Below are 27,602 nucleotides of genomic sequence, written 5' to 3' on the forward strand. Positions count from 1 at the left end.
ATCGGCTCCATTTGTATCAGTAGCTGCCTGATATTTTAAATAGTGGGCTTACGGGTGACGAGTATAATTTGACAAACAATCTCGAGTGCGACAGGAAATTAACAAGAGTTGCGCAAAACACGGGGGAGTTGTCATTTCCTGGTTAACGATCAGGAAACATGGAAAGCAACAGTGGTGTGGAAAAAGGGGAAAAGACACCTACAAACTATGACGTAAGAGATGGAAATTGGCTCGCTTAATGTCTGTCGGACGAGCCAGACAGAATGACGGCAGCAGAAGCCAGGCACCTTGTTTCTCTGCCGGGCCCCTCGACCCATTTCCAATGGACTGGTCCCCGCTTCGATCTATACCGCTGGGAAGGGAAGTAAGGCAAACTTCCAGCGCCCGATATTGCAATCGGGGGAAGCTACACTCCAACGCAGAGACCCCAATGAGCGGAGATAAGAAGCACTTGTTCCCCTTATCGCACCCACGTTTGCATTTCCACCTTGGGCTTGTAAGCTGACGCCGGCGCGAGGATGACGGGTAAATGTTTGCCGTCAAGATTTCCAACGTCACCCCCGGGCGATGCTTGATCTACATTTCAGCCCTGAAATTCCCGACCAAAATACTGAGCGCCAAACTATTGAATTTGATACCAACTACATAATTAGTGCTGGTAACTATGGTTAATCTGCGATGCACAGTTTAATTGGGAATGGGTTTGATTGAGTCATCAGTTTATTGATTGGTTTTTATATTATAGGCATCTCAGCACTAAGGTAATTGAAGACTAAAATTGGTAAACGCTGTAAGTGCCTCAATAATTCAAACACCGTTTTCCACTTTAAATTGTGAATTGTGCCATGCTATATAATGTGGTAAACGTGAAAAGTGGCTGGTAGCCCACTAGTGTGCACGTTCTTACGCGCTGATGTGCGGAACGATGCGATTTCCCAAATTGAATTTGAATTTAAAATTTTGGGTGCGTCAGCACTAAGGCTATTTTGCACCCGTCACATTATACGGGGTCCAGCCCCTTATCGTTACACATAACAACTCTAACGTTGCATAACTAAAAATCTTAAAATCTTCTGACTTCTGTTAAAAGCTGAGGCTGTAAACGGGCACTCAGCACACACAAGGACAAAAAACAGGACAACACACACAAAATTATACTGGCCATAGTACCAGTCGCCAGAGCCTCGTTAGTCTTTAGTCCAGGGTGCACTACGTGGAAGTGAGGTTGACTTTTGGGCGCCTACGTGCAAGTTACCCCTTACGCCCCGCGATTTCCCAACTCTTTCGCTTTTGGCACTTACAACGTTTACCACTTTTAGTCCTCAATTTTTGCCCGTGAGAGATAGGACCCTTGAAGGCAGTTTGCTAGAAACTTCCGAACTGAACTTTTAAAACTATTCATCCATTCATTACGTATGAACTAAACTATACTGTCTCTGAGGACTAAATATCCTTACCCATTAAAAGTTGAGGCTGGAAAAGGGCACTCGGCACACACAAGGACAAACGCAGGACAACGCAACTCCACAGAATTATCCTTGCCGTAGATCCAGGCACCAGAACCTCGTTGGCCTGCATAAGCAGTTACCGGGGTGGCTTTTGGGTGCCTACCAGGTCACCCTTACACCCCTTGGTTTACTTTACTTCGCTTTTCTGTCTGCTTGTTTAATCGCGACAATGAGGATGAGTGATGGTATTATGAAATTGATGAAGGAACACTCACAAATAACTCTCATGCCCGGGCTGGGATCGTACCCGGGAGTCCTGGCGTCGTAACGCGCTGTGCTTATGGTTTACTTAAAATTGTTCTTGTTTATTATTATTTTAATTGGACTTATTTCAGCAAATTGGAAACTTTCCTGTTTTTATATGTTATAACTAGCTGATTACCCGGCGTTGCCCGGGTATTTATTTATCCCAATCTTCTATTAGACCCGAAAATAATGAATTCTAACTATAGTGTAAAATGTAACTAATTTTATTTACAGGTATTTAAAAGTATAAGTACAGTATACAAATTATAAAGTAAAGTATTTTACAAATTCACTATAATATTAATTGAACTCAAAACTTGATTATCAACAACATTTTTAGTTTCACCTCCAGGAGCAAGACTAAATAAATCGAACGGCATTGGGAGTGTCAGAATTCATCGTAGCGACCCCGAAAACTATGGAATCCACACTAATATCGGTCGTTTTCGATTATTATTACTTGTCACCCCCTTTCCCCCCCAGAGGTGCCAGGGGTATCTTACCCCCACACTATTTCCTTCCAGATTGTAAGTCATATGTGTACCAAGTTTGGTTGAAATTGCTCCAGGCGTTCGAGAGTTATGCCGGCACAAACATACATACATTCATTTTTATATATATATATATATATATATATATATATATATATATATATATATATATATATATATATATATATATATATATATAGATAGATTGTAGTCAGCGGCAATAAATAGGAGACACCCACATCCTGAAATACTCGCTTCCTTGCAAGGCGTTATGTGTGTTGCCTAACTCTACGGCGGTGGGGTAGAAGTTGTCATTGAAAATTCTCTATTAAAATCAACTTATAGCCGTAGAGTTATGCAACACACATAACACATTGGAGAGAAGCGTGTATTTCAGGATCTAAGTGCCTCATTTTTATTGCCGGTGACTGTACATCCAATACTTGAATTTGGTTGTGAATTGTGGAGCTCATCAGCACAATGCCACACGATAAAAAATAAGAGCGTAGTGAAAGTCAAACCGGGACTACTGATTTTTAAGATTAAGGGAACACTTGGAACATTTACAGAAAATACTTTTATTTCTTGATGTAATACCTCTTTGCACTAATGCACTTATCCCAGTGTTTTACAACAGATAAGGGTATATATCCTTATCTGTGGTTTTACTAGTGCTTGGACACATGGACGTCCACAGGATTTTTTCCAGGGAGGGGCAAGGAAGGTATTTTTTTCCAGGGAGGCAAACAAGGCACATTTTCCACAATGATAGTGTTGTTCCCTCAAAAAAACATTACTTAAATTTGAATTTATCATGTTCGTGCAATAATTAACGCATATTATTGTGGCTGAAATGAATTTATATGTGTGAAATGTATAATTTTTGGTTGACTTTTATTTTCCAGGGGGGTGGGGGCTCGGCTCTCCCTTACCCTCTCTTCCAGACGCCCATGCTTGGACACCAGTAGCGTGTAAAGATTTCTCGGTACGCTGGACTTCTTGCTTCACCTATTCGTCACTTCTGAAAGGTTGGCCCCCCGAGGAACTTCTTTGAGTCCAAAGATGCGAAAATCACTTGGATTGTATTTTTATTCTTCTCCAACGGTTTCTCTCTTTACTCCTTCGGAACCCTTTTCTTCGGCGTCCGGAGGGACTGCCCCTTGCTTCCTCTGTAGTTACACCTCTGTGGGAATGGGTCCCCCAGCTGTGGAAAAAAGGGTTAAATATTTAAACAACTGTATTGATCGGAAACATAGTAATAAAAGTGTTTTCTCCGCCCTTTCCTCTACTCACGCCATGTTGAAGTTCAGTAGGTACGTACATGCACTTGGTATTTAGAGATCCACTACATCTTGCTGATTTGTGGAAGGGCAGGTATAAAAATGCCTCGTATAGCTTCCCTGAGGTCCAGAAGGACAAAGCAAAAATATTTATCATTCTATAGATTTCAATGGAAAACTTGTAAATATTGCACCATTGTGCAGGCGAAATCTTCTCGCAAAGAAGCATAAGGAAGGTATCAAACGTAAGACCTCCACTCACTCCAGCATGGAGACGAGAAACCCTCCCTAGAAGGAGTAAATTCTGACTTCTGAGTTCTCCGTCTTGAGCGAAACTTGCTCCAAACACACCTTTTTTCCCCAGCGTGGTTAAAGTACCAGTAGAAATATGTGTCGAATCGTTTGATAGCAAAAATGATTGAAAATATGAGATTGATGAGGGGATAAACACATGTGGACGACACAACAGGAGCCCCAGAGAAGATCATACTGGCGCCAGTACAGACGCCAGAGCCTCGCTAGTCTGCAAAATCCTGTCCAAGGTGTACTAAGGTTGATTGATTGATTTGCTTTATTTTTACTTCGCTTTTATGCCACTTTTGGCTAATGGGGATGAGGGATGATAATATGATGAATGGACATTCACAAACATCCATGTCCATGCCGGGATTCGAACCCGAGACACCTGGCGTCTTAGCGAGATGCTACTAGGCCGAAGGGAGGTTAACATTTGTGTGTGTTTGGAAAGGGTCATCCAGGGCTGGTAGTCGAGAATATACGGCGGTATACGCCGTATACCCACTGGTTAGCCGTACTCATTATCGTATACCTTCTGCTACAATGCGTACGCCTTCTACTTTCGTTTCGTTCATTTATTTATGTAATTTGTCCATTACTCCAGTGAGCTTGAGACCCACCAATTGAACAGTTTCAGCCCCTTATACCTGTATGTGGAGATATGGTTGGAAAACTACCATGCTGCAAATGACACTATTTGAAGAGTTTGAGCAAAACGTTCTATATTCCTTTTCCGGAATGTCTGGAGTGAGAGAACGCGAACGCGTCCTGCGCGCACGTTGCGGTGTGTGCCTCGTCCAATGAACGCGCGGAGGGGAGGGATCGCGCGGGAGGGGGCGACTCGACTGGTCATTCGCGGTCCAGTAGTTCTGTGGGAATTCTGCATTCAGGAGAGCGCCGCATAGTCTGGCCCCGCCCACAAGCTTTCGCCTCTGCGCGTCGCTACTCCAGACATTCCGGAAAAGGAATATAGTGACAAGCGTGGTGACGTATCAAAAGAGAAACTTCAGATCATTTTCAAGTACTGTAGCTAACACTTTTAGTATATTTTATTATAATATTACCTTCTGTATTTTAATACGTATCTTTTATACTATCAGTATCCTACAATCAATTTTTATAGACGGTAAATTATTTCAACCTTATATTTAATGGAAACATAATTCAAATTGTCTCCACTTAACGTTTCACGAAAGTTACCAAACGTCCTCTCTTATCCGGACATGTTCTCTTTTTCGGGTTCTAAAAATGGTCCGGGTGGGTTTTTAGGAAATGGGGAAATGTTCTCTTTTTTGGTGATTAGGCAACTGCTTCAACTTCAAAGATTCGTACCAAAATTTTATATTTCTAAATAATTGCTAAGCGCCAAAGACAACAAAGAAAAAATTGTTGGACGTTTGCGTCTCTTCTGTTGTCGCCACCGGCCGCGTGAGGTTTTGATTTCAAAGCATTTGCGACAGCCGCAAGTTTCTAACAGTAAGTAAGGTTATGCGAGAGTTTCATGATATCAGAATTCATATATAGTATTACACTTCTGTAAAATCTTGTGCAAAATCTCAAAATGTCCTCTATTTTAAAGTTTGTCATCTGGTAACCAGAAAACCAACAAGAACATGGTTGTTCCACCTTCCAGTTCAATTTTTTGCAAAGCGAACGGGCAGTCAATGCATTCCGTGCTGTGACGAAAACCTTGTATGTAAGCTATGTAATAAGCGAGGGCAATTATTTAGCGGCAGCGCGCCAGTTACTGTGACCATGGTCGCTGCTGATAAAGCATATACCCTATAGAGGCTGGACAATGCCGGCTACGTGCAAATTGCATTCCAAGGTAATGCGGTTCTCACATGCTAACTTCACGCAACGGCTATGCTCATGTGAATGGATATGCAACGGTTCCGCTCGCGTCGCATGTAATCACACTTCTTACGTCAGCGACATGTTCTCACAAACCGCATAATTTTTCCTCCTTACTGTTGCACGCCATGTTGACAATTACTTCAAAGCGTCTGAGGCGGTTTGTTTGTAATTCAAGGCATGCTTTCATAGTTAGATGGGCTTCTGTTTCAACGTTGTACTAGAGGTGGTATCGAGATTGAGAAGAAACGTTGTTCAGTCTTGTCTCGTTCTCGTGTTGGCCTCGAAGTATAAGCTTCGGTCTCGACTCGAATCTCGATATATAATGTATGTAATACACACTTACTTTGCACAGAAATTTTCATTAACAAATATATATTGAAGTGGAAATATTATGATTAATTGGAATTTTTTGTGTCCGAAATAGGACATGCCAATGAAAATGAACACTTAATGAAATTAATTTAATGTAATTGGCCAGAGGAAAGTAAAAGATTGAATTAGATCCAGTCGCCGTCATCTAATTTAAACCAAATTTTACATTTATCAACAAGCTTAGTTATAATCGAACTAATGGTCTCTATGATTATGCCAAAATTTATTTATTAATATTAAATTTCAATGGTATATATTATTTAACGTATAAAGTTGAGTAAAATTGTTGGATTCGATGCATCTAATTTTCCGGACTCTGGACTCACGAAGGCTGAGAATCTACTAGGCACATCACACCACCGTAATTTTGGTGCTTCCTTAGGACTGAAATCTTTGCAATCATTGTCTTGATCACTGAACTGGTGGTCAAGAGATTTCTGCACGCAGTTTTTAGTTGATTGATTTTACAAAGATCCTCGGCCAAGCAGGTTTCTGGATTTCCTCTGATGATAAAAAAAAAAAAAAAAAAAATCTGCGAGAAAGGGAAATTTTGCCCCTTAAATTGTGGCAACACTGGTGCAGTGTGCGGGCGGAAACGAGCTCGCTAGCCTCCACATCAGCATCAGTAGTACTTTAGTTTTTCTCTTTCGTCTGGCAACACTCTCTTGAAGTGAAGAACGTAGTTTCTGGTTGAATAGGCCTTCTCGCAGATTGCCAGTCTCTTATCTTTGTGGAGGGATTTCTGAGCTTTTGCTTTCGTCTATGTGGAGGAAGTGGCTGCCAAACTTTCGGCGACTCGAAAACAAGAATTAGAAATCAACGCAAGTTCGCTCCAGTGAGTCTGGAGTAACTTCCCCACGCTTCAAGAGATTAAATCAGTTCCAAACTTCGATCAAAATGGCAGCCGCACCTGGAACAGACACTACTGCCTCTTCTCTTTTATGGCTGGCGACCTAATTCCTGTAAATCCTCCAATTTTCTCCCGTCACGACAGTCGACAGCCAGTTTTGTGAGATCGTCCTGCAGAATTAGTGACAAGGATGAGCGGTTTTCGTCGGGAATTGCCGTCAACTGTAGTCAAAGAGGATGGAGCCAGTGAGGCTGGTGCAAGCCATTTGCAACGTTGGAGGGTATTATATGGGCGGATTAATGACCATTTATGGAGCGGATGACCTTCTTTTTTACTTAATTAGAGGTTTATTATTGTTGTCTTAGAGGTCGTCCCATAAGGTGATCGCTTAATTTCAGAGACGTGATGGAATAACCGCGAAAGGGAACAACTGCGAAACGGAACACAGGATTAAACGAGAAACGGAACAAGCGCGAAAAGATTAAACGCGCAACGGGTTAAGTGCGAACGGAATAAACGCGAAGGAATTAGTGCGAAAGGTACAAGCGCGAAAGGAATTACTGCGAAACGGATTAATCGCGAAACCAAAATTTAATGCTGGAATAAGCGCGAAACGAAATTTGAACACCGGAATATGCGCGAAACGAATTATTCGCGACGTTATAATTCAGTACAGGAGTAAGCGCGAAAGGAACAACCAGCGAGGACTGCTGTTTCATGGAGTTTTTGATCCCCAAAATGAAATCGTAAATACGCCCCTGGTCCTCGTCGTTGTGATTAGCGCAAATGAAATGTGGCGTTAGATAATTAAATTCAATGTCAATGCGATCTGCCTATTACTACACGAAAAGTTGTAGTTTACGTGTAAGAGAACTGTAGTACAGAGTCTCCCCGATGGCATAGTGGTAACGTCGTCGCCTTGTAATCAAAGGGTCCCGGGTTCAATGCCTACTGGAGGCACATAGTGATCCGGATCTCACTTTAAGCTGCAGGTCCAGTCTCAATTAGCCCATCTGAGCCTAAAACTGGACTTAAGGTATCACCACCCCATTTCATAGCTGTACGATTTGGCAACACAATATCACATGGTATGACGTCACGCTACGTAATCTGGAGGCCTCGTGTCCGAGCCAGGAGAATCGTGGTCTCGGGTAGCGAAGCTACACACATACACTGGGGGATAGCTCCATCAAATAAACCATGAATTAATTAATAACGTAAACCGCTTTAGTCAGCTTATCGGCCATTTGGGCTAGAATTAACATAATTAATTTGGGGGGTTTATTGTTTGATTTTTTTTAAAACTAAACTTTCATAGATTTGCATGGCCGATAACAGTACGGGTATTAATGCAAGAATTAATGTCGATCTACTTTAACATACACAGGGGAACACTAAATCTAGGTGCCAATTGTTCAAGGTTATGTACTGGATAGCCTATGTATATATACGTGAATGATGTTAGAATTGTTGTTATTATTTATTTTTATTTACTGTTAATGCGTTGATTGTAATAAACCCAAAGAATGAAAAGATACCTTTGGTTATAATTTATTCTTTATTGATAAGGTCTGTTGCTCTCACTACTAAGTACGTAGTTATACAGGGTGTACCAAAAGTCCCATTACACCCCTTTGAATTGTAGACAAACCCGCAAAATGTTATTTTAACAGCATGCGTATGATGAGAGGATGGTATACCATTAAATCAGACCAATGACCACCATTTACTCCAGAGGATCTGTGTGCACACCGCCATTTTCATGGAACAGTATTATTCGCCTCCAGGTGCGATGGGAAATCCTCCGTAACATAAGATGTCAGATTTGGATTTCGGGGTGGCCATTTTAAGAGAATTCCTCAATGATGTGTTCAGAGACAAATGGATTGGACGAGGATCGCCAAATTTACCAGCACCTCTAAAATGGCCACCCCAAAGCCCAAATCTGACTTCTTGTGATAATGCGCTATGGGGGCACATCAAACAGAAAGTCGCCCATAATCCTTATCAGACAACTGAGGAACTTCAAGAAGCTGTTCGCACTGCGTTTGCTTCCCTCACGTCAGCCAAGTTACGGAGGATTTCACATCGCACCCGGAGGCGAACAATATTGTGCCATGAAAATGGCGGTGTGCACACAGATCGTCTGGAGTAAATGGTGGTCATTGGTCTGATTTAATGGTATACCATCCTCTCATCATACGCATGCTGTTAAAATAACATTTTGCCGATTTGTCTACAATTCAAAGAGGGGGTAATGGGACTTTTGGTACACCCTGTATATGACTCAAGGAAAATGGGGGCCCAGTATAACTTTCCATTGCGTGGTAAGACGTTCGCTCGTAAGTTGCTTCATCTGTAGAGGTAATTTACGTGGGGAGGTCATAAAGGGCACGAGGAACAGTTTCAATGTCCTGCCAGACGCAAGGTTTTGAACAGCTCCTCCCACACCAACCTATTTCCGCGGCGAGCTGGAGAGAGAGAGGGGTCTGTGCCCTGGATGGTTGTAAAAGGGGGAGAAAACTTAGCATTACGCTTATGAGAGTATTATTTTACTTGTTCTCTTGGGAATACCAAACTTTCGATGGCGTAGAAAAACACATGAACGGGAAGAGGACACTTTGAAGATTTCAGTTGTTGTAGTAAAAGTTGAGACTTCCATTTGATTAGCCGTAACTTGAAGTTGTTGCTTTTCTCCCTCCATAAGAAATTCATTGGATTCTGTAAATTCTTGTTCACCATATTTTATAAAAATTGAGTCTTGCTTAATAATCAACTGAAAAAAAAAACAGCCTCCACTTGTAACATGAGGGGGTGGGCGGAAGGAAATTCATACTCTCTTATGTAGCCTGAGTTATTCTAAGTAGCAGTATTCATTCCGACGATATTAAAATAAGTGTACACCTGATGCGGATCTGTTACTTTTCGGCTTAAAACAAAATCTAAATTGATTTGCTTTATTTTACTTCGCTTTTTCGTGCCACTTTTGGCTAATTTGCGAAGATGGGGATGAGCGATGATATGATGAAATTGATGAATGGACACTCACAAACATCCATGCACAGGCCGGAATTCAAACCCGGGACCCCTGGCGCCATAGCGCGATGTACTAACCACACCACTCTGCCACGGGGGCAGGCAACAAAACCTAAAACTTCAAAAGTACAGTACTATCGTTTGCTTTGTCTGGAGTCGGTTTCAAGAAGAACGTCGGATGACAAATCGCTACTCGACTTGCAGAGATCAGGACTAGGCAATTAGGAAAAGAACTAATTGGAAGTCCAATAATTACGAGCTTCTCCAATTAATTTCACGGTGGCTGTGCGGGATCGGGGCTGGGGAGCAAGATAACTGGATACAGAAGAGCTTTATCGGACTAAGCTCAGGATACTGAGGGAAGGAGATTACAGGACATTTAGGTGAAAATTAACATCGGGTTTTCTTAAGTTTAATCCCAATTTGGACCTGTTTTGTGCACCGCATAAAACCCTTGAGCGATCTTCTGGGCCAGAAATAGGGTCCTTAGCAACCACAGAAGGTTTTAATGTAGGTGTGTTACCGAGGCGAGACGAGACTTGGGGAAAAAGGGGGAAGTTATGAAATTTGCGGACTATCTGTTGTTTATATTCTTGCTCCTGACACACTCAGAGAACTAAATGCATCATATCGATTGATGCACGAGAATTCATCGATTCATGCACTAAAGTGTGTTTTATGGCTTTTTCAAATAATCAGATGGCCTCCCCGACGGCGCAGTGGTAGCGGCGTCGCCTTGTAATCAAGGGGTCCCGGGTTCGATTCCCGGTGGAGGAACATAGTGGTTCGGATCCCACTTTAAACTGCAGGTCCAGTCCCGATTAGCCTTACTGTGCATAAAGTGGACTTGAAACATCAAATAATCAGATTCATATTTGATGCATTTGGGTTCATTTTTGTATGTCGTGAAAGAAACACCGAAGTGCATCATTCGATTCAAGTGAGAATTTATTTCAGTCGAGATGCACTTCAATGCATCAGGTGATGCGTTTTGATGCATCTTGATGCATTTTGATGACCATAATGAATCTTTTTGATGACACACTTAAACGTTTCGTCTGAGCTACATAAACTCTGTAGCTCAGACCAGACGTTTAAGTGCATCATCCAAAAAGATGCAGGAAAATGCATCAAGGAACATCAACTGATGCATTGAAGTGCATCTCGACTGAAATAAATGCTCACTTGAATCAAAAAATGATGCAGACATACAAAAATGCACCCAATTGCATCAAATATGAATCTGATTCTTTGAAGAAGCCATAAAACACACTTTAGTGCATCAATCGATGCATTCTGGTGCATCAATCGATATGATGCATTTAGTTTTCTGTGTGCAGGGTCGATCGCCCAACTGCGAGAATTTTGGATATATTATTTGTCTTTGCTGAACAGGCTACAGAATATTTTTTTAAAGTTTAAGTACACTTTATACTAGTGTTAGGCTATTCTGAACTGGACCTACAGTTTAAACTTCTATCCGAACCACTGTGCAATATATCTCAAAGGGGGATAGATCCCGAGACCCCTTGAGAGAACAGGTCTTTGTTTTCTTTTGTTTCTTCACTTTACTCCTCACATCTCATCGTTCAGTTTACAGCGGCAATGGGAGGAATTTTAAAAACGACATGAAATAATAACCATCTATTCTAGCTGTGGTCCGTTATTTTTCCTAACCATACTCTAATATCTGGAACATGGAAGTCAGCATGGTCCTTGTTCACAGTACCATCCATGTATTGTTTACATAAAACAGAATGAACAGGTTAGAATTGATGCTCGATGAGGTGAGGTACCCGATTGAAATTCGCCCCTCCCAACTGTAATTTCTAGATCCGCCACTGGATCCTGGTTGACTGTGCTTCATCTTGCGAAAGAAGCGGACAACACTGGAAGGGTTTGCCTTCCTACACCAACCCGGACAAAGCCAAGTGATCGGGAACTCCTGTGGCTCTCATGTTGTGCAGGTCTTCATATAATAACCTTTTAACTTTGGTGTGACCGGTCACACGTTCAGTTGCCGGTGGTAGTCCTCAAGTTTCAGTGCTGACCCAGCCGTTGTGTTCGTTCACTTCCATGGCTGAAGCTAGCCAGCCCCCGCGGCAGAGTGGTTAGCACATCGCGCTACGACGCCAGGGGTCCCGGGTTCGAATCCTGGCCTGGGCATGGATGTTTGTGAGTGTCTATTCGTCAATTTCATCATATCATCACTCATCCTCATCTTCGCAAATTAGCCAAAAGTGGCACAAAAAGCGAAGTAAAATAAATCAAATCAATCAACCATGGCTCAAGCTCTTGAACGCTACTCTGGGAAGATTGATTTGGTTTATTTTACTTCGCTTTAGGCTAATCGCGAAGATGAGAATGAAAGGTAATAAGATGAAACTGATTGATTGATTGAGCTGGTGTTTTTAGTCCACTTTGTGCACAGGAAGGAAAATCGGGACTGGACCTACAGTTTAAAGTGAGATCCGAACCACTATGTGCCTCCGCCGGAAATATGAAACTGACGGAATAAGAAATCATAAACACATACGGACAGCACACAGCACAGTCCCACAGAAGATTATGCTGGCTGCGAGTCCAGACGCCAGAGCCTCGCTAGTCTGCAGAATACAGTCCGAGGTGTACTACATGGAAGGGAGGTTGACATTTGGACACCTTCAGAAAGGGTCACCCCTTACTACTAGGGGAAGAAACAAACGAGTGTCTCCAGGGGTTCCGGGTTCGAATTCCGGTCTGGGCATGGGTGTTCTTTGTGAGTGTCCCTTCATCAATTTCATCATATCATCACTCATCTTCATCTTCGCGATTAGCCAAAAGTGGCTGAAATGCGAAGTAAAATAAACAAAATCAATCAATCAATAAACAAGTGTCAGATACGTCACATGTTGCCAAACCCACTGTAAGCTTATAGTATCTGCCTGAGTGAAGCGCAAAGATTAAAAATAACAAAGAAAAGGGGACAAAAGAAGGGAACAAAGCTAGAAAAAACATTTTATGAGAGAAATTAATGGATGTTGATAAGAAAAACGGAACTCCCACAGACTCAAAAATGTAGAATTGTCGGTTGTCGGGCCAAAGATCCAATTTGGACAAACCCAGACTTTTCGTCTCCAGATGGGGGAGGTTCGAACTGCAAAAAAGTGGTGTTGCTGAACGCCTGATTTTTGCTCAGTCGTAAATTGCATCTTCTGCTGTCAACATGCACCCTTCGCTCGCAGTACAGGAGGAGAGTGAGAATTAGAGACCTATTTGTTTGTCTAGCAGCGCCTTGGCCCATTTGGGGATGCCTTTGCCACCTGTTTTGCTGTCATCACAAGTACGTTTGGCAAAGCAGAATACCTCAGAATTTCCCCTCCTCATGGCGACTAGTCCAGGCCGATTGGATCAAGGGTTCATGTGATGTTATTCTCTCTGCCTTTGGACGTAAAAGACAAAAATTATTTGGCCGGACGGGCGATAGGCTTGGCAACCGAGGCGCAACTGAGATTGCAGCCCCACCTATCAAGGTCATCACAGATGTGGAAAAGCGACGCGGTACAATGTGAGCACCCTGTATAATCCGGGATTTCGCGGAAGCGGCGGGCAGAGAACATGTTTAGGGAGGGGGAGAAAAGTAGACATCTCTAGAGTGTCTGATTTTTAGTGTGCTCGTGGAGGAGCCCCAACACAAGCGGCATCAGACCGGACGTTTAAGTGTTGCCTAGTGACAAACGATCGCGATTTTCGGGGGCAAAGGGGGCGTGGTCGCGAAATCTGACGAATGAACGGTCGATGAGTGAGCGTCTGCCCCGCCTAAAGGCCCAGCTTTTGGGTCCTCCCACACGCCGGGCTCCTTCCACGGGGAGACTGCATTGCGGATGCTTCTCTTTCAGACACATCCCTACGTTCATGTAGTTCCCGTGTTTGCTGGCGTCCTGCCTGCTAAATTCGGAAGTGATTTCAATAGATTCTTTTTTCTTCTTTTATGAGTTAAGAAGACAGCGAAAATAGTTCCCATTCTTCATATATTAGGACACTAATAGGCAAGTGGCCTGCGTAGGGAGAGGTCCAAAACACATTACCTTATTACTAGGGATCAGGGTGTAAAATCATTGGAAACTGCTAAGGGGGGGGGGGGACGAAGATCTTAATCTCCACACACACACACACTCACTCACACACACGAATATATATATATATATATATTATATGACACATATTTATAATGTTATTAACTATAAAAGTAAATTAAATATTAAAAAATGTTCCGCAACACTCCACCCTTACCGGGCCGCTTCTGGCAGGAAAACCCCAATAAACAACTAAATTGGCTCGTTAGTCCTGGGTTCCCATCCCATTCCTCACCAGAGCGCTCGGAACCAAAGAATCAATCACAGGCAAGAACTTACTGAGTTAATGTTGCAGGGTGATTGCTGAAAACTCGCAGAAATGGGCTTTATACATTTATTTACAATTCAACAAAACAAGGCTCGGATTCTTCCAATAATTCTCTAATTTACATTCCTCTAACTTGAGCCCCACGGCAGAACTGCCAAGTGGAAGCTAAGCATCGGAAGAACTGCCTCGGGATGCTTTTTCTCAGGGAGGCCACTGGAGCCCGAAGATCGCTCTCCCTTCTGCTATCCAGTTCATAAACACACTCTGTCCTGTCCTCTGCCAGAGGCCATATTTATACTTCCTCCCTCGTCGCATGGGGGAGGGCTGAAAGTTCAAACCTTATTGGCTCTTTTAAACTGCACAGAACCATGGAAGAAACCCAAGCATACAGAATCATACACAATCACAAAAAAAGAAACAAAAAAACAAATACTGTTTGTAACAAAAATAAAAAATATTATTGTTAAATATACAAAAAGGAATTAATTAGTTATTTTGATATGCATCATATACTCGTATTTATCAAGAAGCAAACTAATAATTCCTTTACTAACTGGATAAAAATGTCAAAGCGTTACAAATTAGTTTAAATATTTTTATTATGTGTAAGTTTTTGTTTAGTTCTTGCTTTCTATTATTATAAATCAATTAGATTTCATGTCTTGCATTCTTGTTCGCATAGTGTTGTAGGTGTTGGAGAGAGAGAGAGAGAGAGAGAGAGAGAGAGAGAGAGAAAGCACTCAACAGTCACAACCCACATTAATTTGTGTATGTTTTCGATATCTTTCTTAGCAAAATGTAGGGTCCATTTGAAATCAAAACTAATTGCTTATCTTTTGTTGTTATAACGAAAAGTCTCCCGACCACCTGGAAATTTTGGGTGGGTGAGTTTTGAGGACAAGAGTGTTGATATGGGAAATCCACCTTCCCCACCAACAGGATTTCGCACCCTGCTAGGGATGGTATCGATACGAGGCTACACGAGACTTCGCAGTCTCGGTCTCGTCCCGGTTTATAAACAATGATCTCGTTCTCGTCTTGGTCTCGTCTCGAGTCTCGACATATATAATGTAGAGCAAGAACAAAACATATACAACGTACGTTGTCACCACACAAACTTTCATGGCGTATAGAGGTCACCGGGACAAGACATTTCTGTTTGACACCTCGTTTTGACACTACGTGCACAGCGCGCTACGACGCCAGGGGTCCCGGGTTCGAATCCGGCCTGAGCACGGGTGTTCTTTGTGAATGTCCCTCCATCAATTTCTTCATGTCACTCATCCTTAGCGTCTTAATTAATTTAATTAATTACATTTGTATTTTGTTATTTATCGTCGCTTTTCTTCCACTGTTGGCTAATCGCGGCGATGAGAATGGATGACGATTAGATAAAATTTATAAGGGGACTCACAAATAACATGCCTAGGCGGGGATTCGAACCCGGCAACTTCGGTAGCGAGATCCTCTGTGCCATATATGAGGTACGGTGGTCGTCCATGAATGGGCTCCACTCATTCTCGATATCGGCCACATTGGAGTAATCACCACGCTTCGGCCGCCTTTACACCCCCTGTGTTGTCACCGGATGCCCTTTGATTAGAGGTCGGGTGAACAGCAGAGCCACTTTATGCAAGGCCGTCCACCTGAGATCACCCATCCCGGTAATCGAACTCGGATCTCCCCAGTTACAGTCAGACGACCTCTGACTGGACCACCGCGGGCCTATCGCACGAATTACTGGACTTGTAAAAATACTAATTTGCCATTCTGACATATCTACTTAACTTATATACATAGGTCTGGCCGTGCAGATAATAGATATAATGTGACTTATCAATATTTCAGAAGTTATTATAGCTGTAAAGATATATAATCTGCTGGATTGTAACAGGTATCAGTTCTAGTTTAGTTCAACATACATTATCTACACTAGCCTATTTGTCTCTCCGTGCATACAGGGTTTGTCTGGAAAGTAATGAGACTGGCCACCGCACGGCGCTCCAGTCGTCAACAGCGCGTCCGCCACGAGCGGGATTGGTGGTGGGGGTCTTAGCTAACCAACGCTACCCGGATCAGTCGCTTCCGAGCTCTGGTTGAGTAAGAAGGGTCGCTTATCGCGCGAACCGTGTTTACAAACGACGTCGAGATTGATGGAAGCTCAAAATGCAACGTTCTCTTGAGCAACGATACGCCATTAAATTTTGCTTCAAGCTTGGAAAAACTGCTGCAGAGACGTTCACCATGATTAAGGAGGCCTACCATAACCAAGTCCTGTCAAGAGCCCAGGTTTTTCGTTGTCATGGAGATTTCAAGAACGGACGGGAAAACGTGGAGGACGACGAACGCTCTGGACGCCCTTCGACGAGTCGTGTGGACGAAAATGTCGTCAAAGGGAAGGAACTCTTGAACCAAGACCGTCCTTTGAGTGTGCGAATGATAGCCGAAGAACTGAATCTACCCAAAACAATGGTGAACGAAATTGTGAGTGAAAATGTGAACATGCCGGAGATTGCCAAATGCTGGAAGCTCCATCACGATAACGCGCCGAGTCACACCGCGTTCGTTGTGACGTCATTACTGGCTAGAATCGGCGTTGCCACGTTGCCGCAGCCAACGTACAGTCCCGACATGAGCCCAGAGGACTTTTTTCTATTACCCAAGCTCAAAAGAAGCTTGAAAGGTCGCCGTTTTGACGATGTTTTGACCATCCAAGCAGCAACGACGGGTGTTCTGAGGGGGTTGTCGGAAGCTGACTTCCAGGAGACGTACGCTGCGTGGAAATCGCGCTGGCAGCGGTGTGTCGATAGCCAAGGAGAGTACTTTGAAGAATTTTAACAAGTTGTACGAATTGGATCAATACAATTTATTTCCTGGACCCAGTCTCATTACTTTCCGGACAAACCCTGTATGAATATTTTAATTGTTTTTTTTTATTTCATGTACCTCATCAATTTCTCATAAAGTAGATACTGTATAATGTGCTGGACTCACATACCATATATAAATATTAACTTGTTACATAATAAATTGCCTAGATCTTTTATTAGGGACTGTAATCTCTACAATCGGAGATATTGGTCTCGACTTCCTTTAAACTTTCAATCTTCTATGACACGATCTCAATGTATAGAGTATAGCTTTCTTTTTAGCTGTCTATCCTATATTTTACTATCTCCTCCGATATCTAACGTTCATTTAGGAAAACCGCTCACAGTGAGGAGGCGAAAAGTGTGGGGGCAACTGCCACCCACGCCCGCTCCATAATCGCTGCCACTGATTGCTGGGCATCTCGCCAACAAATTATAAAGCAATCCTCAGTGTAATGAAACGTGCACGTGCTGTAACATATCAAGCGATTCGGTCAGAACATAAGTGTGTTATAATTTTCGATCTCTAACTTTATGACATGGCCGTGAAACTGTAGATTAAATAAGAAATCAACGAGAATATTTTGTTTTCACAGTTGGTGATATTCTGTGTTCTCGGCACCAGCAGCTCTTGAAAAATGCATTGAAGAAAGTGAAATCGCAAAGGCTTATATTGTAGACCGCAAAAATATCGCGCAGAGCTGCAGGAATAACACTATGATTTCCATTGAACTTTGAGGGTATTTATCAATTACGGTCTCAGTCAAGTGAAACCCAGTGAAAACGATAGTGATCAGGTGACTCTTTAGAGGACAGAGCTATATATATTCTTGTAAATTTTATTAACATAAACAATTATAATAATATTTGATTTTTAAATATGCATAAACCTAGCCATTTATTAAAATAAAAGATCGTAAGGTAACAAATAGGGCAATAAATATATTTGTATTTACGGGTATGTATTTTACCTGGTTTGTTAAAATATATAACCTTACAACATTAATATTGATCTCAGAAGTTAGCAGAACACCAAAGTTAGTTTTGCAGTCAAAAGTAAGCAAATCATAACTTGAAAACCAAATTACACGATCTGAAGATACTATTTTTTTCCTCTAGTAGAAAACTCACATAAATAATACTCCCTCTGTTCCATAATTATTGTCCAGTATGCCAAAATGGTAACTTTTTATTTATGTTCTTTTGGATACTTGATCGGCCAATTTGTACTGATCCTTGAGTAATAACGTCGTATGACACATTCCCGTCTTTCATTTACTTCTTCTGTATACACCAATGTCACAGTTTGAATATCGTACAATTATTATGGGACAACAAACAAAAGTGTACCGGACAATAATTATGGGACAGAGGAAGTAACTTTGATTATAGTTTTCAGGTAATAAAAAATTATTATTCAAAATTTCATACCCTGTAAGTTTTGTTGTAGATTAGGCACACACAAATCTACATATTTCTACCTGTAAGTTTTGTTTGAAACTTTTTTCCTAATATTAACCGTTTAACAGAACGCGTTCTAAAACTGTTTTCATATACCATTTTTCCAAGATGACGGCCATAATACGTGGGTGAAAATATGGCGACAGGTAGATTTTTAACCATCAAAATTAACATGGAATTTTAACGAAAGGTCTTTCTCTTAACAATTCCCACCGTATTATATTCTTTGTACTTTTCATTGTGTATGGGTGGTCACATCTGAGTTCGTCCGATATTCGAATCTCGAATTCTGAATCCTGGAACTGATATTCGACGTAGATCTTGGATTCCATATCAAAATCTGAATCCAATTCTCATTTTCGAATTCGATATCGTAATCTTCAAAGATTCGAAGACATTCATCCCTACTTTACATCTACTCAATTAACTTTGATATAATTATGATTCTATACATTTATCTCTCTTTCTCTTACAGAACAAGATGGCTGATGTACCACGACGCAGTAGATCGGTAAGTATCGTTTGATAACTATAGTCTAGTAGCTGGTCTCAGAAGCGTTATTATGACATTTCTGAGAAGTTCTGTAGTTCGAAATTATCACAGTTTTTGTGTCCAGGATGTATCCTATTGCACACAGAAAACTAAATGCATCATATCTATTTGATGCACTAAAGTGTGTTTTCGTGTTCTTTGCAAAGAATCAGGTTTACAATTTGATGCATTTTTGTGCATTATTTGTAAAGGTAACGCGAAAATGCATCATATGATGCAAGCAAGGACGTATTTAAGGGGGGGTTCCAGGGGAGAAGATTTATGCACACTACTTCTCAAAATAATATGCATAAAATATAAATCAGAAACTTACGTTTCTCCAACTACATAGAACATCACTTTTGTTATTCAATAAATATTCGATTATTCATCTAATTGACATTAATTTCATTTGCCAGGGCACTTGTTTTTATGTAAATTATTCCAATCTTAGCTACAGGTAAGCACGTAATGAATATGTGCTGTTATATCTCTTTTCTTATAGTATTTTTACCTATTCGTGTAATAATATAATATTAATTTATGTATTGTAATTAGTATTAATTTGATTTATTATAATTATTTTAATTTAAACAGTATTATTACTATTATTATTATTATTCCTGAGACACTTGGTTCGAACCCCCCCGAAACATATTTCTATATACGTGCCTGGATGTAAGTGAGTATTTCTATGTCGAGCTGTAATATAATGCATCAATGGATGTATTTCTGATTTGTCCTTCACACTGGCATACGCAGCGGCGAGCTGATTGAGCTACAACTCCTCCCGAAATTTTGAGAAAAATCTAAATTTTTAAATGAAAGCAGTAAAGAACTATAGGGACAAACCAAAGTGGTAACTGAAACGACCTCAGATGACCTTTTTTGTCTTTTAACAACTACACTCATATGACAACCACTCATGCACGTAGTACATGCTGAACTGCATTTTGCAGCCTAGCAAGGCTCTGGCGCCTCATTCTGCAGCGAGGATAATCCTATGTAAGGCTCTTTTTGTGTCCCTATATGCTCGTGTTTGTCCCTTCATCCATCTCATCACCACTCATCTTCATCCTCGCGATTAGCCAAAACTTGCCGAAAAGCAAAGTCAAATAAACTAAATCAATCAATCTTTGAACAAGTTTTAAAACGAATTTAAAAAATGCTAATTATGGAATTCCTCCCAGAACACATCTATGTAATATTCCACAGTTCCAGCCCCCTCCGAAATAAAATCCTGAGTACGCCAGTGGTCCCTCCTGCATCTTTCTCGATGATGCACTTAAGCAATTGGTCTGAGGTACAGACTTCATGCATTTTTATTCAATTGATACATTTACTTTTCTGTCCGTGTGTACTAGTGCGTATGTTGTTACGTTCAGTTGCATGCAGATGGTGGAGGATCAATGTTCAACTCTCCTAAGGGTGATTGTTTTTTTTTCTCTTTTGCAACTGCCGACCGCTATGTTCGTTCAAAAGTGTTGGTTCACAAGGATGATCACTTTTAGTCGACGAAGGAAGACGAAGGCGATGGCCATTTGCTATTTTGTAAATTGACGATTTGGCGATACTTTTAGAATTTTCATAAGGGTAGGAGTAGGGATGGTACCGAGACGGTACGATTGGGTTAAGCGCTGATGTCACTAGCAGCCGATGTCCCGGATGTATGTTCCCAAACAAACCTTTGAACCCGCTTGTTCCTATCCTTTTGCATTGATTTGATTTGATGTTTTAAGTCCACTTTATGCACAGTAAGGCTAATCGGGACTGGACCTACAGTATATAGTGGGATCCGATCCACTATGTGCCTCCACCTTTTGCATTGAAAACGTATAGGAAATGGATGACTTTCGGTAAGTGACAGCAGTTAGCAAGCGAAATAGTGAGGTGTATCGCTCATCAGTGTAAATATTAGATTGTGGTGAATATATAGATATTTTACTAATAACTTACAGATGAGGGGTTAACTAAGAAATAACGTAAGAAGCCCTTAACATATGACTAAGGCTATTAACTGCTATATTGCTGACTTTTCCGCTCATGTGACTGACACAAGTGAGTATTTGGCCCATGTGACTGTTCGTAATTAGCATTCGGCACATGTTTCGAATTGTTTGTGGTTTGCGTTGATCACCGTGCGTTAGCTGCATCAGAGACCGTCAAAATTTCCCTCACTTGCAATATTTTCTTTCCAATCGGTTTAGGCGAAACGGGGTATCCCATTTCGCCTAAAATGGCGGAAAGCTGTCAGATCTGATGCTGATGAGCCATTCAGCGAAACGGAATTAGAGAAATGGGATGCCCAATTTTCAAACGAAAGCTGTAACGAACTCAGGAAAAACCGAAGTGATAAATACACCTCCCTCCCCTTAAAATGGCACCCGATTATAATTTTTGTCTTTGAACAACTTCTAAACCAAGGTTGAAAATGGTAATTACGAATTAATGTTTAAAGTAACTATGTGATTAGTGGCGTGGCCAGCTACTTTTTATAGTATCAGTACACGTTTTGCTATCTTTTCTTGCCGTTGACTTTCTTATTTTAGGTATACTGTACCAAGGATGGTTATGACCCTCCCCCCACTTGAACGGGCACGCCAAGGTATATGATATCAACCCTTACAATACCAGTCCCTCCAAAAGAAATCCTGCGTACGTTAGTGGCATTTTTTTTTTTTAAAGAACTTTAATTTTACGGTGATCACTGTTGTCCTATACTCTGTCCCGGAAACCTCTGTAGCGAGCGAACTATAGAAAGTCTCTGCGCAAGTAGTGACTCGAAAGGGCTCGACCAATGAACGTGAGTGAGGGAACAGGATTGGGTGGAGGATGAAAAGCGACTACTGTTACCAGCCTTGGCAGCAGCGTGTACTGCTTCGCTCCGCCCACTGGCTTTCTCCCCTTCTCTATCGTTATGCGCGGCCTTGCTACAGAGATTCCCGAGATAGAGTATAGCTGCCGTTGATCCCACTGTAAAATTACGGTCATTTTTTTTTACAGTGTCGGAATTACAAGTAAGGCGGAAGTATGCGTAGCTTGCCTTTGAGTAGGTTACCAGGTATAGAAGAACTACCTGACCCAACGCGGATGTTTTATCCTCTAAACCTTAGCCTATTTATAGGGGTTTATTCACACGGGGGGGAACTTAATGCAGCCGTAGAGCGTGGAACTGAAAAAAAGGCCCAGCCTTCAACTGGGTCCAAGAACCTGTGTGAACTTAATTCCTGGCCAACCTGAGCGAATTTATTATTATCCTGGCAGCGTTTCAAAGCACCCCCACCCCAACTTCAGAAGTTTTGTTCTTCAGATAATGTTTTGGGACAAAGAGCGTTTCTAGGAAGCCCGGCGACTGGTTGGCCGTTATGTAACCAGTTTGATTCCGGCCGGCTCGGTCACTCTGTTGAATCTTGGGACTGCAAATATGGCGGCGTGTCTGTCATTTTCAAGAGTGGCCACTGGCATGCTTTCATTTTTCGAGAGGGGCTGGCATTGTAATGGTATATAGTGCATAGCTGCTTCGTAGTGAGGCTGCATACACATTAAGATAGTCTGTACATGAAAAAGTGCCCACTCTCAAAAATGGCAATAGGGGTTCATTTTACGCTCTGGTTTTGCACCGAGTTCTTCGTTGCTTTTTTTTTTTTAAATGTTCAATTTCTCAAAATTTTGGAGAGGGCTGTAACCCTTGATATAACGACCGAACGTACCACCGACAAAACGTACCTACCACCTGACCGACTTCGGGTCTTAAAATATTTGCGATGCGACAAAACGTACCACTTGATGGGACGGCAACAAAAATAATTTACTGAAATTGCGATTTTCTCTAATTTTGCTGATTTCCATCACACTTTATCCAGGCTTTGGACTGGCAAAATGACTATATAATGTATATATAGCTATTTTGGCGTGTTTAAAATCATCTGTGGTTAAGCTGTCGTCCACATTTTTTTCTTTTCTTTTATCTGTTCGTCTTTTTTTCGTTCCTTATTTTAGTTATGTCAGTTCTAATAGCAATGTTGAATATAGTTTTGAAGTTTATGATGAAGTGTAATGTAACCTAACCTAACCTAACCTAACCTAGCCTAGCCTAGCCTAACCTTACCTAACCTAACCTAACCTAACCTCACCTTCGTCGTGTAGGTTGCCTAGAGTATCGATGTAAATCTTGTGTCTTCCTTTCGAACCCTTTTCTTCGCCTCTTGCATACACTTCTTCACATCTAACTGAGCATCATTCGGGACTCCAGAAACGGGTGGCAGATATCGCACCGTGTTGGAATGTCTGACATGTTCAAGCGTTTTCCTTGAAGTGGTACGTTTTGTCGCGGAGTAAATATTTTGAAGGCAGGTGTTTATCTGAGTGGTACGTTTCGTCGCGAAAACCCTAGTGGTACGTTTTGTCGCTGGTACGTTCTGTCCGGACATCGTAACGCTTTCATCCAAAACTCTGCGCACGCCAGTTAGAGTGGCATGTCTTATAAATTTGTTGTAAGGGCTGTGTTTATCGATGTCGTGCCCAGAATTTTAGAAAAGGGGGGAGTACGTACACTTTTCTATATTCCTTTTCCGGAATGTCTGGAGTAAGAGAACGCGAACGCGTTTGAGCGCACGTTGCGGATGTGTGCCTCGTCCAATGAACGCGCGGGAGAGGTCTACTCGACTGGTCATTCGCGGTCCAGTAGTTCTGTAAAACATGACAGGTCGCAAGCCTACTAGTCTCCCCACCTAGTCTGGCCCCGCCCACAAGCTTTCTCCTCTGCGTGTCGCTACTCCAGACATTCCGGAAAAGGAATATAGTTGTCAGCCCTCATTTTGCCATATTTTCCTGCCTTCAATTTTTTTTAGGAATACTGAGCAAAAGGAGGGGTTATGTCCCCCACCAAGCTCCCCTTGGGCACGCCGCTGATAATATAGTCTCTTCTCGTCTCGTATGTGAGGAGGCCTGTCTCGTCTTTGGGTTCTCCCCGATGGTGTAGTGGTAACTCTCTATATTTTCACTTATCTTTTTCTCAATCTATATAATTCGTCTTTTTTCCCTTTTTTATCTTCTGTCATTTTCATCTGTTTCTCTGTCTCCCTCTCTCTTCCTTTATTTCCATACGTAGTATTTTTCTATCCTTGTTTCTTTCATTCTCATTCTTCTTTCTTCTGTTTATATCTTGCCATAATTTTATGATATACGTGGTATACACAGGGTGTACATAAAGTTACTTAACCGAGATTTTGAACGTACGTAACTTCTGCACAAAAAACGATAGAGGCATGACTCTGTTGATATTTTTTAAACATTAAGCAAGAAAAGCATGCTCTACATGGATGTTCAGTATGCGGAAAAGTCACTAAGGTGTAAAAAAAATTATACCAAGGAAAAACAATAATGAATAAAGGACAGTTGTGGAGTTGCTTTCAATAAATTTTCGATGTGTATCTATAGTCTCTGTGGTTATTTATCGAATTGATAAAAGAACGATAAATCTTTACGCATTTTATGCATTAAAGGCGACTTAAGACGTTAATTATGACATATTCACAAAAATTACGAGGAGTACTGGCAACATTGGTCGTGTCAGAGGACAGTACCAGGTGCAGCTGACATCTGGCTTTATTATTCAGTCAATGCCCAGATGAAATAAAGGAGTTGAAATATATCGTACAAAAAGGCAGGTAGATTTGTTTTTGTACGATCAATTTCAAATAATGTAATGAAGACATTGCAACATCCTAGAAATAAGAATAAGTTGATGTGTAGTATGAATATCTATCTACTAGTTCAATCTTTTCTACATCGGAATCCTAATTTTTACATGCTCTGGTCAAAATTTCAACTATTTTTCCATATCATGGTTATAGGGAGTCGGTTTAACGATCGCCTTATAGCAGCAGGATCGTAAAGTGTCTGCATGCACCCTGTACTCCCATATGGAAGCAGTCAACTCTGTTACGAGGTGTGTGTGTGCTTCAAGAAAAGGCACATGGTGCTACATTCTCGCGCGTGGTTTCATGTTAGCGGTCAGCGTGCCGACGGGACATAAAAGTTCTTCTTTTTTTTCCTCCGCTTGTTTATGCAGATGACGTCAAAAGTTTCCTGGTGTACCAGGGGCAGCTGGTAACGACTGGTTTCTGGGAATGCTTGCCTATCTCTTACGCTGGAAAGTTGTCGAAGAAAGCCAGTCAGTACTGTTTTAAGAGATATTGAGCAATGCACGTGTGGTGGAGGTCATTGGGAACATCGGGGATGTCGTCATTGTCGGTAATCTTTACATGCTAACTATGTTAGTCGCTTTTATGAGTTTATAGCATACACTTAAAGCTACAATACTACATGCCAATGTTTACACATTGAAGCTGGCAACAAGGATTTAGAACATTCTACAGCGTGAAAAGTAATACCTTTTAAATAGCGCACACTAATGCCTGAATCACACGAGGATAGATTTCCTGCTGGATTTTCCAGTTGGACTTGGACTAGTTGTGTAGTACTGGCTCATCTGCCTCACACGATCCTTACCCGTCTGGTGTAGTTACTAAAAGTTCGGTGAAGGATTGAATAGATATTCCCATATCCAGAATTTGTCAGTTCAACTGATATGGAATTGTTATATTATTGTTGCACACAAGTCATTGTTAATCGCCAACAGTGTGGCGATCATTGATTATACACTCCTCATAAAAAGTTTGGCAATAAGTGATAGGCAAGATCTTGGAATTCAAGAACATATGGTATCTGTATGTTAGACGTTCTCGTGCTTTCGCTAACATGTGCCACTGTACCTAACACCTATCTCATAATTGTCGTCACCTTGTAATCAAGTGGTCCCGGGTTCGATTCCCGGTGGAAGCACATAGCGGTTTGGATAACACTTTAAACTGCAGGCTCAGTCCCGATTGGCTTTACTGTGCATCAAGTAGACTTAAAATACCAGTCATTCAAGACCTATAACAATATTCCAAACTTTTTGTGAGGAGTGTATTCCCTGATGAAATCCGCACATAAAGAGCTGATATTTTGCTGGAAATTTTAAAGAAGAAAGAATAGTGTTTTCTTGGAGTTTTCAAGCACGTCATTGTAATGAATAACCTTTAACTTACCACAACCAACTTCTCGGGTATTCTTTCCTTATTGCATTCGTGTGTCATTACATTATGACGGAATTCTACGTCATTAAATGATTAACTGCACAAGTCCAAAGAGGAAGTACACCATTCTTCCTTTTAATATACCCGAAGACACAAAGGATGCGGGTCTATGACGTCATCTTTCAGAAACAACTTTTCTTCGCGCAAATTTAGGACATTTTACTGCTATTAATTTTGTTGCTGTTACAATTATTATTATTACCAGCTCATCGTCATAAGCTCGGAGGATATTTTTTTACCAATATACTGTATATTTATTCAAGAATTGAAACACAGGGTAGGAGTAATCGAAACAGAAAAAATAAAGATTTTTTAATCAAAACCTCAAACTTCTCTCCCTTCTAAAAGGCATAATTTCAGCTTAGAATTAGCTATGATGTCTAGCGAATAAAACAAGGAGGATTTTATATTTGTAACGTAATTACAACTCTCTCAGGATATTTCTAAATTTAACTGTGCTTTTCACACAAATTTGTGTTAAAAGCTTTATTTAAATAGTAATGAAATGAAATTCCATCTTGACGCGTATCGAAGTCACAGGCAAATAAAAGGTTAATTCGGGTTTGAACTTATGCTGTTTTCCTTATTACTCTTTCTATAACCTAGATTTCACCTATTTCCATTTCTACACCTACTGCTCTATTCATATTAACAAAGGTGGACCGCCCTGTGCCTCCCACTGGGGCGATTGTCTCATGACAGCCAAGTGGAACTTACGTGACAAATGGTGACATATGACCGTGCTGCAGAACTTGTTTGTCAGTCGAGTTGGCGAAAATGATGTTTCACTCGCGAGTGACTGATTAAGTCCTCGTCCCATCCTAGCAAAACAGGGTGTCTCCAAACTGCAACACTGCAGGTGTCGCGCCCCGCCAAATGTCGTACTGAGCCACTGCAGCAACACTTTTTTCTCGTATAATCTTGTACAGTCACCGGCAATAAAGACTGGTCACCTAGATCCTGAAATGCTCGCTTCCTTGCAAGGCGTTATGTGTGTTGCCTAACTGTACGGCACTGGTAGAAGTTGCCATTGAAAATTTGCTACTATAGGTCTCGCACGACAACTTGAGCTCTAGGGAAAATGGAAATCCGAGGGGGCTATATGGCTTTTGTCAAGAAGAAGGCAGGTTGGTGGAGCAAAATATCAATGTTGCCATCTACAGATGTAAACAATTAACTGGTCACTCAGTTTAGATGTAGATTTGCATAATTCGGAGAAAAAGGGGGTTCTGCATTGCGAAGCCAGGCAAGCGATGGTTTGAATTCCGGCCTGTAGA

The 27,602-nt window shown here is 41.4% G+C and overlaps 1 protein-coding gene across 3 annotated transcripts in view; it reads left to right on the forward strand.

Moving 5' to 3' along the window:
- LOC146000261 (sodium/potassium-transporting ATPase subunit alpha-like) overlaps positions 1–27,602 on the forward strand; it is a 471,911-nt gene that overhangs the window by 325,071 nt on the left and 119,238 nt on the right. For all 3 annotated transcript variants that reach the window (XM_083137721.1, XM_083137722.1, XM_083137720.1), the window contains one exon: positions 19,127–19,162. In XM_083137721.1, coding sequence (XP_082993847.1) covers positions 19,133–19,162 — 30 coding nt within the window. In that variant the 5' untranslated portion in view covers positions 19,127–19,132. The remainder of the gene's footprint in view (positions 1–19,126; positions 19,163–27,602) is intronic.

This window comes from Lepisma saccharinum, chromosome 16 (genome assembly GCF_977018435.1).
Source record: "Lepisma saccharinum chromosome 16, izLepSacc3.1, whole genome shotgun sequence".
Taxonomy (NCBI): domain Eukaryota; kingdom Metazoa; phylum Arthropoda; class Insecta; order Zygentoma; family Lepismatidae; genus Lepisma; species Lepisma saccharinum.